This window comes from Ptychodera flava, chromosome 1 (assembly GCF_041260155.1).
Source record: "Ptychodera flava strain L36383 chromosome 1, AS_Pfla_20210202, whole genome shotgun sequence".
NCBI classification, from domain to species: Eukaryota; Metazoa; Hemichordata; class Enteropneusta; family Ptychoderidae; genus Ptychodera; species Ptychodera flava.
The window spans coordinates 45363597-45382150 of record NC_091928.1 but is presented as its reverse complement, the minus strand read 5'-3'; the positions used below and the strand labels follow the sequence as shown (position 1 = coordinate 45382150).

Genomic DNA, 18554 nt, shown 5'->3' with positions numbered 1-18554 from the left:
TAATTTTATAGAAATTCCAAGAGCAGGAACCGAAACGAAGGTACAGCTTGAAATCTTTATTTTACTTAGCTATTAGTATATAATAATATTCCGGTATACTAGTATGTTTATTCATTCTGAATCCCATGTAGTAACAATTAATCACCCTTATACTGTATCATCCGTATCTAGTTAAGCTACATTGCATCATGTCACTCCCCCAACATACACGCAGTGTCAGCAGTTTATCGCTATAACGAGAACAAAGTGGCTTGCTGAAGATTGATTTACCACACGGCTCACTATATGATTATGAAATGTGCTCATGACGTGTCTCATTTCTTGGCACCTTGGCTGTAACCCTTATTTTCCATCACTTATTAACAAAGTCGCTGTTAGGTTATATTACCATGCCCTGCCCGTCGCATTTGATTGGTCGAGGTGAACCACGTGACTTACCACAAAATACACACTAATGGTTTGTTTACATGCCCGTGAATATTAATAATAAGATTAACAACTCAAAGTATCGTAACTTTACAGCTGCAACGTAAATCATAATCAATCACAGAATAAAATGGAGCACTCACTACTTCAGGATCAGATTGTGAAGCAGAACCTCCAGGTTTATACCTACTCTGACAACGGGGCAGGTAATCATTGTTGATGATTGTTAGTATATTCAATGTCGAGCAGTACAAATAAAAAACAGTTAATGCAGGTCGGCCGACAGTGAATCATTAGTAAAACACTTCCATTCATGAATGCCGGGCATAATTCATGGGTTTATTTTCTATTGAAAATACTTAGAAAGCATCTATACACATAATTCGTTTCCTGCAATCTGACCTTTGAAATATATTCAAATCACATTGTCTTAATCATGCAATGAATACCTTTTACCTAAAATTGTAGCATTTTATACCTGTTTCTCGTTCTTCTGTCGTTATCAGTGACAGATATAAGTCATATTGTAGGTAGACCTTGGAAACACTTGCATGTGTTTTAAGGTTATCGCACACTATTGTACACCTCCATCTAGTACGTTCCCGGTTATACAAATGTAAACAAATTGAAGAAGTTTCTTGCTATAACATTAAAGTATATTGCTCTCAAGTCGACTTTAGTGATTTCTGGCTACTAGGACGTTTATTTTAGTATTGCTGACACCATGATTTCACTGGCTTGGTTCGTGTTGCTGAAAATCGAAGTTTACCAAGTACTTTTGACTGAAACGTATACCGCTCTTTGCTTGCTCCTTGCATGCTATCTCGGAGAATGTGGTAGTTCTCTCCTATTTCTTTATACTGCCAAGCATTTATCTATTATTAGGCAAAAGTGCTACAGATTCCAAAGCAAAGATATACCTTAAGGAATGTTATGATATACTCCTTAAATCGAAATATCTGGCGTAAGGAAACACAAAGATATAAATTGGATACATGAGGAGGAACTTTTAACATTGTCTGGTTTGCAAAATGCATTAGAGCATAATGAAGATGTAAAAAAATTAGGTCCAATCCCTGGGGTTCGATCACACGCTGATCTAAGCCACACTATTTCCACTGTCTGACTTCGACGTCAATAGTTTTGGCCCGTAGTGGAGCCGTTGTAGGAAGACATCTTTTCCAGCAATATGACCATCAATAACTTGTCTGAAAGTCTTCGAAGCGCCAATATCAAAGTTTCTCCAAGGCTTCGCTATGGTTAAGTTGCTTCGCCGTCACCATGTTTTGTTGGTGTTGTTTCCTTTTTCGTGACTGGGCGACTCTATATATTCTCTACATAACATGTACTTTGGAAATACATGTTGAGCTTGATTCAAAAACCAGATCCGGACCAATCACGTTTGAGTGAAATGGACCATTCAGGTTACTTTACGTATATACTTAAGGACCAATCAGAGCAAAGCAATTTTCTCACGTTTACTTTGGGGCAATTTTCCCGCGTTTACTTTGGGGCAATTTTTCCGCGTTTACTTTGGAGCAATTTTCCCGCGTGACGGGTCAGATGCATTTTAGAGAATGGTCCTTAGAGAGGTCAGTGTTCCAGTGTTCTGTTTGTCGTTCCTATATGCTTAACTTCAACTGCTGGTGTCCGAGATTCGTGACTGCCATCAAAGAACCTGCATGCTTCGTCATTCCCCACATCCATCATGACTGGCTGACGTATGCCCCGCTTCACCTCTCAATCATTCCCTCTGCGTTATTTTAGAACACAGTTTCTTCCACTGTTGTCAGCGAGGGCGCAGCAGCAGTGACTCACGTGTACCTTCGGCACTCGCGGTCATGGCATCGGTATTCCCGACTCGCGCCTTCGGTGCTACGATTGAAACCCCTATTCGTATGTGCGAGAGACTATACCAGTCATAAGCAGGCGAGGCACAAGGGACTGAAAACAGACTAAATGATATGGCTTACGTCAGTTCTTTATCACAAATAATAAATCAATGCTTTTATCACTTGACCTGTTACCTACTTGCAGATTTGGCTGGTGCTTCAGGGCCAAAGTGGTGCCGTTCTTCAGTGGACGTTGATACAGACTCGACATATTGACAATCATCATTAACTTTAGTATAATACTCGTCATTCCAGAACCTTTCAATATGTAAGTATTTTTTCCAAGTTGGATAATCAGAAGTGACAATGACCAACTGCAAAACTTTTGGGCCAATGCATTATTCATAATGCTAGCTACCGAGCTTTGTTTTAGTTCATTTCTGTTTTTAGTTGTGAAAAGAGATGTCATTGGAAAAGAAACAAAATTTTGTGGGCATACTTCCCGAGAATTTGGAAATTTTACCAATTTTTGACAGAGAAAAATGCCAGTAATTAATATCTCTGCACCTGATTCTTGTCGCGGATGGAGATAAAATGCTCTGGGCTTGCCAGTAAACAGGGTGCAAAACTAACGCGAACTGTTTCGCCGTATGTCGAAGAGTTTTGTCATGTGCATTGTCTTTGTTACGTTACCTACCCAAAATCAGTGTTATGCATTATTATTCATCTGCGTTTGTAACCCATCGAGTTTACGTATTAGCAGGTTTAGGAATTAGTTAAAACCGTGTCTAATGACTTGACATTTTATGGGAGTCTATTTGACCTGTGACCTCGCACTTTTGTTTTAACACAAAAATAAGAAGATACGATAATCTTTTTTTATCAAGCTATAAGTTGTTTATCGAACATCCATTGTTGAACAGCCTGTAAAAAATATTATTAAAAAAATATTATAGTTGGTGACATATGATAGGAACACTAGCTGCAGTTTCGATGACCTATTTTATGTTTTTGCGTGTCAACAGTTTCTAGTTTTACCCCCTCAACACAAGTATTTGGCTTGTCGACAGTCGATTTTATATACAGTCAGCACTAGCCCAGCCTGCAAGTCTATTGCTGAAATAACAACGCGCACCTTAAACAAGACGCTCTCATAAAAGCAGGATCGTAAGTCAATAAAAATGTGAAAAAGCCACGTTACTGATCAAACGTGCCGTGTTTGTTTCCAGAAACCTATGTTTCTCATGTTTCTGGCCTTCATTGTCATGAAATCTTGCATACGATGTCTGTGAATATGTGGCGATTAAAGGTGAATTGAAAATAAATTGAAAAACATGTTCTTTTTTCGTCAGAGAACGTATGTGTTTCAACAGTGTGATCTCTGTTTGACCCCTATTCGTAACCATCACGAAAGTCCCCATCACGGTTATTCAAATTTATCGTACGGTCCAAGCTATGTTTACTGAAGCTGGTCAAAGCAAATATAGCGGGTAGAGGTATCAGCCTTAAAGGCTCCAACCAAGTTACCCTTCTTTCAAAAGGCACACCTTGTTCAGTCGTAACAAATGATGAAAATGACGTACGCAATTTCAGTGGAAATGTGCTTACGCTATGTAAAAAATGCCGACGTCGACGGATCAAAGCCCGGCAGTGTTTCATCGATATAGGCTTTGATATTGCCAGAGAGAATCCTGTGGAAATATGTTTATTTTGATTTCTGTTTTAGTGCTGCATTCGTTTTACCGAAGTAGTAGTAGGTAAGGTTACCTGTTTGTTTTCGTATATATCAGACCCTGGGCAATCGGTATATGGTTGCTATCCCTCGCTACATTAGCCATTTTGTTTGTTTTGCGTCGACCACAGCAGTCGATTCTTGACAACTATGACAAGCTGATAAGTGGAGTGCAATACCACTCGAGAACCTGGGTCGTAAAATTGCATACGTAACTATGCTCTGGAGCCTCGTTTTCAATCTTCCGGGAAATGACAATATGGTGGATGTACTTTTTTGCTCTCCGTGAACGTGTTTGGAAAGCCTGGTTCAGAATATTGTTTGCGGTTTAGAAGGAAAAAAAATATCATAAAAATTGAAACTATGTATTCCTTATCAAATAGAATACTGTTGCCGTGCCATTTATACATTTTAAGGTGAATTTTCGAACCATCGCTTTGTAATGTATTTTAGCAAAATGGCGTCATTGTTTAGTATCTTCTGAACTTTTGGGAGAGGTCATAGAGGCCTTGAGATACAACAGTACTAAAACTACATGATCACTAAGGTTCAAAGTTTATTCGTGCTAAATATGGTAGGCCTACCTAGTATACCTTATACTGAACGTAACTAACACAGTGTTGAACATCATGTGACCGCCAAAGGTCAACTTCTGTTTACATCGTCTTATTAGCGTCTTTCACGTGCGATCCAGACGCTCTGGTTTACAGGTCTCGCGTCGAATTTAGATGTTTTCGCAGTAGATTAGTTTGTTTACCTAACCACTACTTAAATTTGAATTTCTGCCAGTGTATATGCTTTTTAATGAGTACGTGTGATTTACGACAATTGTTTGTTTTGCGTACACGCCGACCGACGTTGTTCATAACAACAATTATTCTGATTTGTGTCTAACATTTATTTATTTATTTATCTATTTATATACGTAGACCAACGGGCGTAAAGCCCATTTACAGGCACCTTAGAAATATATTAAACTTGACATATAAAAAAGAAAACTATACGCAAAAATATGAAAAAATGACATCACAATCATAACTAAAACAAAGTTAAAAACAACAATCAAGGAAACTAATAAAAACATGCACCCTGCAGCGCATGCCGAAAGGCGGAAGTAGAAATAATTAAATCAATATTTGGATGATCTTTTAAAATTCCATTGATAGTATTTAAACATCTTAAAATTGGAGTGTTTCCTGAAATTAATTCTAGAGGCGCTGATGCGGAAAATGTAGCTATTACGCAGGTGTCTGCATGGTACGTTAAAAGGTATTTTGTTCAAAATGGACGAGCAATTATAGTGTGCATTGACCAGTTTGAAAACAAAAGTGCCATCTAAAAATTTACGCCTTCTTACCAGTTGGGGAAGCTTAAACCTGGTACTGAGAGAATAATACCCTGCTGAAGTATATTGCAGATTTGATTTAAAGCATAAAACTTTAATAAACATTTGCTGCACTCGTTCACTTTTATCAATTTGTGTTACTTGCCATGGAGACCATATAACACTGCAGTATTCTAGGTGGCTTCTCACATGGCTCACATACAAAGACCTCAGAGTAGAAATATTTGAAAAGTTAGCGCATGTACGCTTAATAAAACCCATCATTCTAAAAGCTTTTCTTACAATACTATCAATGTGAGTTTTAAAACACATGACCGAGGTAAGAAGAATATCAAGATCTTTAACACTATGAACGCGGGCTAGTGGCCCACCAGCAATACTGTAATTGTAGGTGATCCGTTTCTTTTTGTTTGTAAATGTAATGATGCTGCACTTCCCGACATTAAGCTTTAATTTCCATGCATTGCACCATTTATAAACATTATCAATGTCTGCTTGGAGGTAAATACAATCACGTTGTGTGCTAATTGTGCGAAAAATTTTAGCGTCGTCAGCATACATTTAGCACAGTGATGATCCATGGCAATGAACAATGTCTGGCAAGTCGTTGACATAGAGAATGAACAAAAGTGGCCCAATTAATGAACCTTGGGGTACAACTGACGTGACATCGCATGGTGATGACATGTGACCATTGATAACTACACGTTGTGTTCTGTTATGGAGGTACGATGTAAGCCAGGACAAAACACTGCCGGTGAAACCATATCTGCTCAGTTTATGTGACAATAAGGAATGTGATACAGTATCGAAAGCCTTACTGAAATCAGTATAAATGCTGTCAACCTGTAATTTCTGATCGATAGCATCTGTAATAAAATCAACATAACTTACTAAATTTGTTTGAGTTGAACGACCTTTCATAAATCCATGTTGGGATTCTGAAATAAATTCCCTAACATGGGAAAACAGGCGAGTATAAACTACTTTTTCAAAAACTGTAGATACTAATGGCAAAAGCGATATTGGACGGTAGTAAACTACCTTTGATTTGTCACCTGATTTATGGACTGGTGTAACATTTGCAACTTTGAATGCTTGAGGAAAGACTCCCAAAAGCAAAGACCAGTTGAAGATGATACATAATGGAATATCAAGTTCATGAGAACATGCTTTCAGGATGACACCAGACAGAAGATCTGGCCCTACTGCTTTGTTAACATCAATACTATTTAGCTCATGTAAAACGTCCTGATAACCTAATGATATATTTGAAAGTTGGTCTGTAATCCTAGGATGAAATGGTGGAAATTCGTTCTCAATACTTTCATCATCTGATGTAAATACGGATTGAAAAAATTCATTAAATGCATTAGCAATAACTAGTCTATTTCATACTAAAGTAATGGCAATGAAAGTTTATTATAATGTCTCAGTTTATCCAATTTTACTTCTATCTATAAACAAAATTATATCAATTGTTTGGCATTGAAATCAAATATTCTCAACACAGTTGTTCAGTCTTCCCTGACAATTTCATTTTCATTTCCTTCTTAGTCATCATCAGCCATTTCTTGTAGACTTTGTTCAGCTATATCATATACAATACGGCTAGTTTTCAATCGGGTTCGAACCCACAACATACGGCATCAGTCGCCTAGCGGAGAGGCCACAGAGAGAACCGCTCGGCTAAATCCCCACTCTCAAAAATGAGTGGTTCAATAGCCGGCTAACCCCACTCTCAAAAAAGAGTGGTTCAATAGCCGGCTAAGTTATTACATTTTTCTGACTGAGACCGCTCCACACGTTGTACAACTTGTACCCCATCTTCTACCTCAATTACAATATTTGTTTCATGAATACTGTTTTCCTCAAAGATCATATAATCAGTGTCTTCATTCTGATTTGCATTTATCTGGCTTGCTAAGACAGTTGTATTACAGTTTTGAAGTTAATGCATGAACAGCCTGGTCTACACAAGTTGCTGACCAATTTACTTTGCATATTTTGGTTTTAAATCCACTTTTGCACCTGCAGCCCTTCGTGAAGAAATACACACGCTCTTCCACCAATGACATGTTTTCTGGGGAATCCCATATAGGGAAAATCCTACCATGTTCAATGTTGTACCCAGAATCATTGTATGGGGGAAGTAAAGTGTTACTTTTATGGGCCTGTGACCATATTTCTGAAATGAAGTATGTACGCTTCCAATGAAATTGAAGGGCAGTACTATTTAGCAGTAATTCATCTTCATACTGTGCTCTCGCTTGTATTGTATTTCTGATTTTATAAAGCCAAGTCTCGTGCACCTGAAGTAATGCATCTGACGAATTATCTGCTTTGATTGTTTTTATACAAATCAAAAGGTGTGGAATACTCGGATGAAAATTGACTGAAGTGTTTTTTGAAAGTATAGCGTTCCAGTTAGTCTGTAGAAAGTTAGTAACCCTTTATCCGTGTTAGAACTGTCAACATCAGCAAGGGTTCCGGGGGCAACTTTCCCACCAGTTATGAATTCTGCATACTGGAATAGTACTTTAAGGAAATAAGCTTTGCCATAGCCAACAAAATATGAAATGAAATCACAACCAGATGTTATGAACAGAGTCTGGATTATTTTTGCCCTGTTGCTCGTGTCTACTTGCACTAAATCCGGATCATGAGATAAACTATTAGTCAGTTTATTCAAGTCAACGAAGGAATTATCATTGGCATGTGCACGTAGCTGAATAAAAACCTGGCTTGATGATAATTAAGATAGCATGTAAGGCAACCAAATATGGTATGTATCAGTGTCAGGTGAGTATATCAGAATATTTTAGCACCTGAAACAACATCATGATGCCATGGCCTTGTATCAGTTTCCTCGTGGTTCCCATGGTAACATGCTATATCATTTGGATCAGTATTGGTTGTTACCCACAAAGCCTTACCTCACATCTCACCTTCTAAGCCACTAACTGTAACTACATTCTGGGTCAAACCCAGAAATAGTTCAATCAAAACTGGTATATTGGTCCTCTGAACCGGGAATGCCATCCAACTTTCTTTGGGAATATCTGATTCCATTGTTAAGTTCTCATAAATTTTGCACATTTTGCTGCCATCCCTTCTACCCCTCTCTATATCTTTAGGGCTTGGTAGGGGTCACTCATTGCATTGGGGTCATCAAACAAAATATGCACTGATGTACATTCCTTTCTAAGGTGTGGGATAATCCACTTCTTATACGATACACGGCATAGTGTTTTAATTTCAGGTGATGGCTCCTTATAGGTGCGCCCTGAATCATAAACATACCCTCTAGCAAAGCAAGGTCGGGCTGCCAGTTTGATTCAAGGCATGGTTAATTAATGCTTGATTTCTAATATCCTTCCATGTTTGTTTTTGTGGCATTTGATTATGTGCCTTGGTGGTGCATAAACCCACCAGCCTCACATATTGCTCTAGGTAATGCAATAAATTGTAAAAATTCAGATATTGGTTCACCTTGCTTGATGGAATGTGCAATTTGAAGTCTTATACATGCATTTATTAATTTTTTGTCAGCATCATTAGAACGAACTTTCCTTTTAACTTGTGCCTTTGTTGTGAATCGTTCGCCTGGGACACTCACTTCGTCGGCCATCTCCGAGCCGTCAACAACAACGTCCTCGAAATGTACCATCTCAAGTCACTCCACGCCCTGCGTCAATGTGAAGCTACGAGAATCTGGAAGACTGAAGACGGCAAATGGGAGGGTCTGTACTGGGTACATCCAGTAGACGTGTGCGTATATAGTCTTTTAAAGACTGCTCTCCTACTTGACAAAATGTTGTGAGATCTTCAAATGTTGCACCAGTGGCCAAGTCATCACTGAATAGTTTTACCGCCCCCCTTGAATTACATGAAAAATCAAATGCTCTGCTAGTCACAATTTTTGCCAAATATTTTCGACAAAGGGCATCATTATTTTCCTTGACACTTTTCTGATCATCCCTGTACCTTACAGGATTGTATTCAAAACCGGGTGGCAGTAACTCTTTTTGTAGATTTTGTAGACAAGATTCCCTGTGGGGAGGTAAACTGCCATAGAGTCAAGAAATTCAGGGGAAGGCTTGTGGACTGTGGATTTAACGCTCAGGTTAATCATTGGCTCATGAGCTTCATCTAGAGCTATCTCCCTCCATGACGAGCCAGTTATGCTAGCAGTGAAACCCCCTGATTTCAAGTGTGAAAGCACACTGGTTGGCACTGTTAGTAAGTCACGTAGATGTTTGGGAATTAGTCTAAGATAAATTGGGCGATCATAGGCATGAAACAATGGATCCAGGGATTTCAGTGCTACCATTCTCAAATCCCAGTCTGAACTTCTCACCAATAAATATATGCAGATATATGACATGCCATGTTGGTGAACAAAATCAGACAAAATTTGAAAGTTGAATCTTCTTGACTTCTATGTGTATGAATTGCATGAATTCCCCATGTAAATTTGATACAGTATTGTGCATTGATTTTATTAATGATTGTATGCTTTCTATATCACTGTTTTCAGTAGGTAGTTTCTCCAACTTTTCTGTTGTTTCCCATACATTTTCAATGATCTTTTCATAATCGAGTGAAGTGTCAGATACTGATTCTTTACACTTCATAAAGGCATCTATTTGATAGCGATAGAGTGCTTCCCATGTGTTCAATATAAATTAAAGACATCTCTTACAATTTTGACATTGTATCAGAGAATTTTACAACACCCTCAGTGTGAGAAGCTTTGGCAACCTCTTTAACCCGACCTCAAGATACAATATAAACAACACAGGTTGTGTATTTTTTAGGAAATGCCGGTCACCCGAAAAAGTTAACAGCCAATGTAACTCGTCTTCATACTCATATTTTACCTTATTAAGGTACTCAAACGTTTTGCCATCCCCCACAACAACAAGATACTTAAGATGTTTTCCTATTTGAAAAATAGTGTGTAATTTTTCAACCACATGTTTGACTGTATCCAACTTGTCACATGGCTCGTTCAGAACTCCTAAATATACAACATTTGATTTCTCTGGCAATTCACTGCCTTGTTTTGAAAGGTATATCCTAAAGTTTGGCAGCAACAGATCACTATCATATTCCTTAATATAATGTTTTTGAAATCAGTACAGAAAACTTTCTTTCTTAATGTGTTCCAATGCTGAAATTACCACTGAATTTAATTGAAAGTCCTCCAATTTTACACCAGTTTGAATTTGGAAACCAGAGGACATGCAGACCTCTGGAAGGAGACCATCAGTTTCAGACTGGAGACTGACAGACTAAATATCAGAATATGTTGTTTTCCTTCTTTTTGGTTTAGGTGCCTCTGAGTCCGACTCTGCAGCTAGAAACAGTTTTACACCAAACACATCCTTCATTTTCCAATCCAAACAGCCAGGGCCATGTATTCTGATGTTTGTTGTGTACCATGGCTGGAATATATCATCTGGTGTGTTGATATCTATGAGGTCAAAGTCATCAAAATTTCTTTCACTTACCAAGAGCAGACTTTACCCACCATAAGTATGTCTTTTGACACAGAAAGGCTGAACTGCCTTGTATTTTGACCCAAAAATGTGTATTAAATTGTTTTCCTTGTCATAAACAAGAACAGGGCACTTAAGTACAAAGGACAGGCAGACAATCTCAGCAAAGTCACCTGCTGTTTTGCAGTTTTAACATGCAGTGCACGTGACTCTATATCAAACTGATTATCCTCCATTCTGATCAGACTTTCCTGTTCTTTCACAGGAATTGTGTACTCAAAGTAATTAACACACCCTGAAGACATGAGTTGTTGTCCAAGTGTTGCTCTTATTTCATGAATCAGTTTAGTTTCTAATTCTTTCTCACTATCCTGAAAACTGCCATCTGTATTTTCATATGCATTTCTGACCAGTGCACATCCAAATAGAGCAACACATCGGAAAAGACTGTGCTCATCTTTGCCTGGAATAAGTTCTTGGAAATCGCTTTATTGTAAATGGAGCTCACTATTACTTACATATTAGAGATATAGCAAGTTTTGTCAGGGAAATTATTTAACAATCACCTGTAGACTACTAGTACCATGAAAAATTAAATAATTCTTTTAGGTGAAATTCCAATATATTAATTGTTGTCAACATCTGAACTTTCAAATACCCTATTTGAATCAAGTAAATAGGCGACTGATGCCGTATGTTTTGGGTTCGAATCCGATTGAAAACTAGCCGTATATATCAATTATCAAACACCTATAAAAGCACAAATTAATTGAGTTTAGCATTGTAAAAAAAAATTCATAGTTTTTTCATAGACTCCGATGTACAGTGAATCTACCTTTTGGTGAAATTCCAAAATCCAAATTCTGGTGAACACATCCATTTGTTACTACCCTAGTCTAATCAAGTACATTAATATTAATAATCAAGAGTACATAAATACACAGATTTACCTATTTTTGTATTAGAAAAAAAATATTTATAGTTTCCTTATAGACTCCCATGTATAGTGGATGAACATTTTCAGTGAAATTCCAAAATCAGATTTCTCGTACACATAATATGCACCTCTAACCATCGTATTCTAATCAAGTACAATTGTGTTAATTATTCGACATCTGTATATGCACAAGTATAGCAAGTTTTTCATTCGAAAAAAATTATTCACAATTTTATCATTGACTCGCATGTATAGTGGAGGAACATTTTTGGTGAAATTCTTAAGTCAAATTTTTTGTCCACATACCAGTTGCAACAACCCTATTCCAATTAAGTACAATTATGTCAGTTATCAAATATCTATAAATGCATAGATATAGTTTTATATTGAAAAATTATTACACAGTTTTCATACACTATCATGTACAGTGAATCAACATTATCAACAGCTGATTATCAATTGAATCCAAATATCAAAATTTTGTACACACACGCTTCCACAAAAAAAATTGCCATCCACCTGTAATTTCTTTCCAATTCCTTTGAGGGGTAATTTCAAACTTATAGCAAATCAGAAGGGGAAATTTGAACATTAACACTTTGTGAGTTTGTAAGGTCAGATCATTTGAAAATATCTGAGAACTTTTTTTTGGATTCTATCCCCTACCCCCACCCCGAGGTGTTTGTTTCTGCAGCTTAACTCAGGCAATGTTGGGGGGGGGGGGGTCATGAATTTTTTGTCAACTTAAAAGGGGGTCATCATTTTTTTTGGTGCAATGGGTAGGGGGTTCACTTATTTTGACTAATGCACAGATAGAATTTGCCGGCCCACCCCGGCCATAATAACTGAACGCTCCCTAAAGGTGATAGGGATCAAAATCGAGGTATTATATATGATCCACAAGCGCGGCTCATATGCAACACATATAAACCACAATGTGAGCTGCCCACACAACTATATTTTGGTGCGTACAAGTATGACCTATTGGTGCCGTGAATGAATATGAGCTTTTTCCGCGCTTAGCTATTTTGAGTTGTTATATGTCTCGAATTCATCTGATTTGTTGTACGTGACAAAGTAATATATTATGGTATTTTTCTGCATGTCATCTATCATGAATTGCAGTCGTCTTATGCATATTCGTGACCTCTCCATTTCAGTCATGTAACTGTATGTCTTTCATCAGCTGCTATTGGCAACTTAAACATAACGTCACCCCTGGTTTTGGTTTATATGTATTGAAAATCGATATTGTATAATACGAATAGTCATCCACACCATCGAAATCATCTTTTAAATTTCATATCAATTTACCACATTTACATTTTGCAATGTTTTATAGGGCAGCACGCACAGCGGGAAATTCCTCCTACAATCAAAATCAGACCCATACAATTCAACTACTTCAGGATGAAGTTGATGAGGTCACTGACATTGTGAAAGAAAACCTAAATAAAATTCTGGACAGGGGAGAAAATATAGAGAAGTTGGAAATTATGTCAGGTAAAAAAATGTGTATCTGAATCAGAAATATTTAGTCAATCCGATTTCACACAATTACATTTTGTTGAATATCTTTGTTGAGTTTGATATTCTGCCTGTTTTAGTGGGTGTAATGAATTAACTAGAAAGTCAACGGAATTTGTGGAAGTGTTCGAATTGCAAGTTAATCGTAGCTCATTACGCATGCGTTCAAGTAAGTTCATTGTGGTCTTAGCTCGAAGAATAAGATTATATGTATTGTCAGATTCTCTGTAATTCACTCTGTAATTTTCTATTTGATGAAAACAAACAAACAAAGACATGCTCTTCAAAGTTTTGGCTAATTACATTGCACCTCTCACATTATAAATTGTACACTTATAGTGACAATTATTGATAAGAATTAAAGGGTAACATGACATGAATACTCCAATTTGTAGAATGGCGCAACTGTTTACCATTGATGTAAAGTTAAATCCAGGAACACAAAAGCATTCTGCCTAGTTGATAGCACTTATCGTAGCAATCTGTTCCGTTGTACTTCAACTAATCAGTCTCAGTGTAGCATATCATCTTTAATATGTTATTTGGAGATTCATTTAAAAAAATGTTTGCACTTTAGATTTTTCCGGTTTGGTGAAAAATACTAAATGCTTCCACATTACTTAGTTATATTGTGAATTTACGTCGACTACTTTAGTCACAGAGCATGATGTGGCCGCCTATTAGAGCGGTATTTTTCAATTGTACACCCTTTTTCTGTATCTGAAAGATATAATTCTGATTTAATGCACGGCTAAAAGTTCGTAAAAACAAAATGTATATATATTTTTCCAAATTAGAGAATCTGGAAACCTCTGCACTGCAGTTTAAAAAAACTACAGCGAGAGTGAAGAGGACCTTATTTTGCAAATCTGTAAAGGTAACGACTGCCAATGAAAGGTTTTGTTTACTTCTTATCTTAAGAGATAAAAAACTCATTATAATTGCAATTTTGAATGCCAGTCAACTCCACTGATCTTAAAAAAAACTTATGACATAGGAAGTGCTTTGTATCAATTTGTGAACGAATTTTAGTGAGTACCAGTTGATTTCACCTCTTTCACTGAGATATTGTAGGCTTCTTTAGGCTGAACCTAAAGGTAATTGGAACTTGGGGTTTTGTCTGAAAAGCTTAAATAGGTTGAACTGCAAAGTAACTATCTTTGATGATAACTTCTTAGAATTGTATTTCCATATTTATAGTCGTTTAAATCATGTTACCAAGATAGCCTGTTCAAATGTGCATAGTTGACGTTACTAGTGTCTGGCATCAGGAATAGATGAAGTGAATGTGCCCAATCTTTGTACATTGGAAGAAACATACACTGCGTGATTTATGTAACAAATAAATGCGGCTAAATGTCCTAAAATGGAATTACTAGGTTTCACGAACTAATTTGATCTACAGCAAAAAAGGTGCCAAAATTAATGCATGGCATGTAATCAATCTATCTTCACAAACCTTCGCGATGTATGATTAAGGTTAACATACAGGTGCGATGTATGCTTAAAAACACCAAATAGGTATTGATTACTGAGGCTTACTTTTGAAGTCCTTGTGCTTACGACTGTTCAGTTTGATAACTTTCAGGGAATGCAACACTGATTTTTAGTGTACCCAGTGTTATTTTCCATCAATGCGCTTTCTTGAAGTATTCAAATTAATTCCTGTGTATAGAACTTCTGTAAAGACCCCTATTTCCTTACTTGAAATATAAATATAATTCCATTTCAGATGTACTGCATGTTCATCATAATTGGTATCAGTATCGCTCTTGTCGTTGTCTTGATTGTTGTCTGTAAGTACTCTCCTGATGGCATAAGTAGTTTACTTAGATAATTAAACCACCTGTAAATGCAATGTGTGCATCGGGGACCGACCTATATTCATGATTATTGCCAACTTAAGGTGGCTGGAAAGGCTAGTTTTGCACCAATTTTTTTCTCAGAGTTAATGTCAAGTTTCAAGTGTTAAAATCAAGATATTTAGTTCAAATTTTCAGGATAACTCCCTTACTAAATACTTTCTTCAAAGATTATAAAAATTGTATATTTGCAGCCATGTTTTGAAATATGACACAAGTAAATATTAAAATTTAATTTTTCATATTGCTTTGCATATTTGAATTTAATAATAATTGGATTGTACTTAATACTACTAAATTAGTTATAAATATGTTGACACTATTAATTGTAGGATGGGTACGGCAGGATTTGTAAATAAAATTTGTTTTTCTGATTTTACATGGGTTTACATATCAAAAAATTATTAACAAATTCTTTCAAATTTCAAAATGTGATTTTTTGGTTAATCTCACTTTTGACACCTCTTTGACACTCAAAGAATCTAAAGATGCATCTACAATAGCAGTCATGCATTCTGAATGCAAGCACTGCCTTGTCAAACTTTCCTGAAAAACAGCAAATAATGACTTTCCCTTTTCAAACACTTATGAAAAGCTAGGGGACCTCTACCATAGTTAATACACTAAGGACTCCCCAACTTTCTCTTATTTGGTCAGTTTTTCAGAAGTTTCAACAGGCTATAAGTCTGAAATGCCTTTGACCCCAAATGTCTAGTTTTTTTATTCCACAGAGAATTTTGACTACTTTTATATTATAATAGTTTTATTGAAGTTTATAACTGACGCTCTAGCCTTTACCGCCACCTTAAACTAACAACAAATACATATTGTTTGAGAACATCTCAGATTTGTGTATAAAATGCAACTGCCATGTTTTCGTTAAGGGGAGTCTGATCTCATTTGAACTATTGAACCACTCTTGTGCACTTATAGTAGTGATTGCATGTTTTTATTTTAGTTTTACACGTGTACATTAAATCGGAAACTGTAAACCCGTACAAATGGATTTTTCACATTTTGCAATACGCACTGTTTTTCAGTCGTTTTTCTTTTTCTGATAACAAATCCGTTCTCTAAAGTAGCATTATAGCTTTAGTTTTCTTACAAATCGTGCAGAAAATGTAAAAATGTAAAATTTGCATGGCGTCATAATGAATCCACTACATCACCTGCACTACGTGTTGAAGAAACACGTGTTGAATTGGAGCTTGATAGTGTTCTATGACAAGGGGCTTATTATTAAAAGCTCGATTCTCTGAAATCCGGAACATCTCTTTCGTTCGTATTTTACAAAAAAATAGGCTATTGCGAAAGGTACAACTTAAATGTTGGTGTTGAAAATGGAGAGTTGAAGGCTTTGAATGCCAAACATTCGTACAAGTAATATTTCTAATTGCTCAACATCTTTTTTCCTTTCTCAGTTGTGATAAAGCCGTGGTAGCATGGTGATTGCGGGAGTGTATTAAATGACACCATTATATCCGGACAAGTCTTAGAGATAATGACATCTTTGCAATACAATGTTGTTTTTTTAATAACTTGATACATCTGCCGAGAATGAAAAAGCATGTATCCCATAATTCTATGATCCAATGGTTTCAGTGATACAAGTTTTTATCATTTTATAAACACTTTTGGGGAACTCCCATTTAGTATATCCTTAAAAAGGTATGATGTAATATACGTTATGTATTTGTATATATCATTTTTGTATTTTCCTCTTTGAGTTAAACTTCAGGCTAATCGTTGTCATGTAAGGACTAAATTTTGAATTGTGTGATGAAAGAGACACATCAGATAAAAGCAAGTTTACAAAAAGTTCACAAACAGTTCATTACACAGGACTTGTATGATATTGACAATGTGATAATCTGTACTGAAAGGGCAATATACCTCGAGAATATCAATACATACTTTAAAATTATTTTGATTTCTAAATATTATCCTTTGTTGACAAACAAATGTAAGTCTCTCAGTTTGATTTGTTGTACACGCCTCACAATGCATGCAAGGTTACTAAAAACAATAACTTTGATGAAATTTTGTTATGTAGATCTTAGCCCCTCACACTCTTGAGTTCAATTGAACTAGAACATTCTTAGGGTCACTGTCTTTCATGACCTTGGCATTCAAATTAGTCACAGGACTGCTCTTTGTTTTCTTATATAATTATTCGTATAAATACTGGGGCAGCGTGGTTTTTAGTCAGACAATTTTTGGGATCCTGTCACAGACGTTTAACTTCCGGACTTTGGAAACTCCAGCGGTACAGCTTTCAAAACTTTATCTCACTGCCACGCTCGACGTAGACTTTGCACTACCGTGGACCTTGCATTCAAGTCTTCAAGTAAGTCAAAAAACTGTACACTTTGACTCACTGTGTGACTCTATTCTGGAGAGTTTTCGTCCCAGCTGAGATAAGTAGCTTGTAGACTTTTAAAGTTTGTATTTTATCCCTTGACTTAGCGACTAGTTATATTTTCTGTTTGGAATAAATTTTATTTTTAAGGAAAACTGCTGAGTTCACGAGGTTTTTTTTTCACATAACTGTATATAGAATGTCTGAAATACAATTACTTTGTTGATAAAATATATGTGAGATTACGGAATACACATTGAATTGGAAAAATTGGATGTCAAATTTAGCTTAGCTTAATCGTTAGAGTACAAACTTTATGACCTTAATGGAGACCATATGTCATCGGATTCTGCACGGATAAACCTCAAGCCTACAAGCAAAGGATTTCTCACTCATCAGCCTGTCTGACTAAACTTTGTACTATCCTAGCTGAGATAAATAGCCTGTAAACTTTAACTCTATGGTAAATCACTTAATTTAATGATAAGTATTAATACAATTTTGTTTTGAAGAAAATGGCTGACTTCACCGTTTTTCCGACATAACAGTATATGAATGATACAAATGTGATTTCTACTTTTTGTCACATAATATCCGTAGTCGCCACGAATATGTCTCCACGGATGTAAACTCCGTGATGTCACCTCAATGACGTCACCCCGCGGCCAAGATAGGCTTGCCGGAAATACCGAACCGACCTGAGTCGACCCGAGACAAATTTTGGACCAGCAAGACTTTTTTGTCAAAATCTATGAGTCCAATTTTGACACACGCCTCGCCTTCGTGACTACATAACAAAGTTCAGCGTAAAAACGTTCAATCAAAATGTTGAAGAACTTGATATTGCTACATTGAGGAAGTTGTTTAATGTTTCTATTGGTGGTATTCAGAGTTCATGTTCTACTTTTCTGCAACATCAGAAGTATTCCTTGACATTGATCACATTGTGAGAGTTCTTCAAAACTATTTTAGGCAGCATCGTCCATTTCGGCCACGTTTGCTGAACCCCCCCCTGCTTCTTCTGAGCCAG

General features: G+C 36.5%; 1 protein-coding gene across 2 annotated transcripts; it reads left to right on the top strand.

The window, feature by feature from the left end:
• Window positions 1–1924: 1924 nt before the first annotated feature.
• LOC139139054 (synaptobrevin-A-like) lies at window positions 1925–17673 on the top strand. 2 transcript variants are annotated; one of them, XM_070707771.1, is made up of 6 exons: window positions 1925–2018; window positions 2464–2586; window positions 13119–13279; window positions 14101–14180; window positions 15036–15099; window positions 16587–17673. In XM_070707771.1, coding segments are annotated over exons 2-6 (327 nt in total). In that variant the 5' UTR covers window positions 1925–2018; window positions 2464–2584; the 3' UTR covers window positions 16607–17673. The 2 variants fall into 2 exon arrangements, with proteins under 2 accessions (XP_070563872.1, XP_070563863.1); XM_070707762.1 differs by lacking the exons at window positions 1925–2018; window positions 2464–2586 and adding an exon at window positions 3811–4015.
• The last annotated feature ends 881 nt before the right edge of the window (window positions 17674–18554 follow it).

What these genes read in the sequence shown, in the direction of transcription:
- LOC139139054 (XM_070707762.1), top strand. Translation starts at nt 3,960, where the DNA reads ATGTTTATTTTGATTTCTGTTTTAGTGCTGCATTCGTTTTACCGAAGT. An exon ending in GAAGTTGGAAATTATGTCAG is followed by an intron (nt 13,280 to 14,100) that starts GTAAAAAAATGT and finishes TTTCCAAATTAG; the next exon opens with AGAATCTGGAAACCTCTGCA. An exon ending in TATTTTGCAAATCTGTAAAG is followed by an intron (nt 14,181 to 15,035) that starts GTAACGACTGCC and finishes ATTCCATTTCAG; the next exon opens with ATGTACTGCATGTTCATCAT.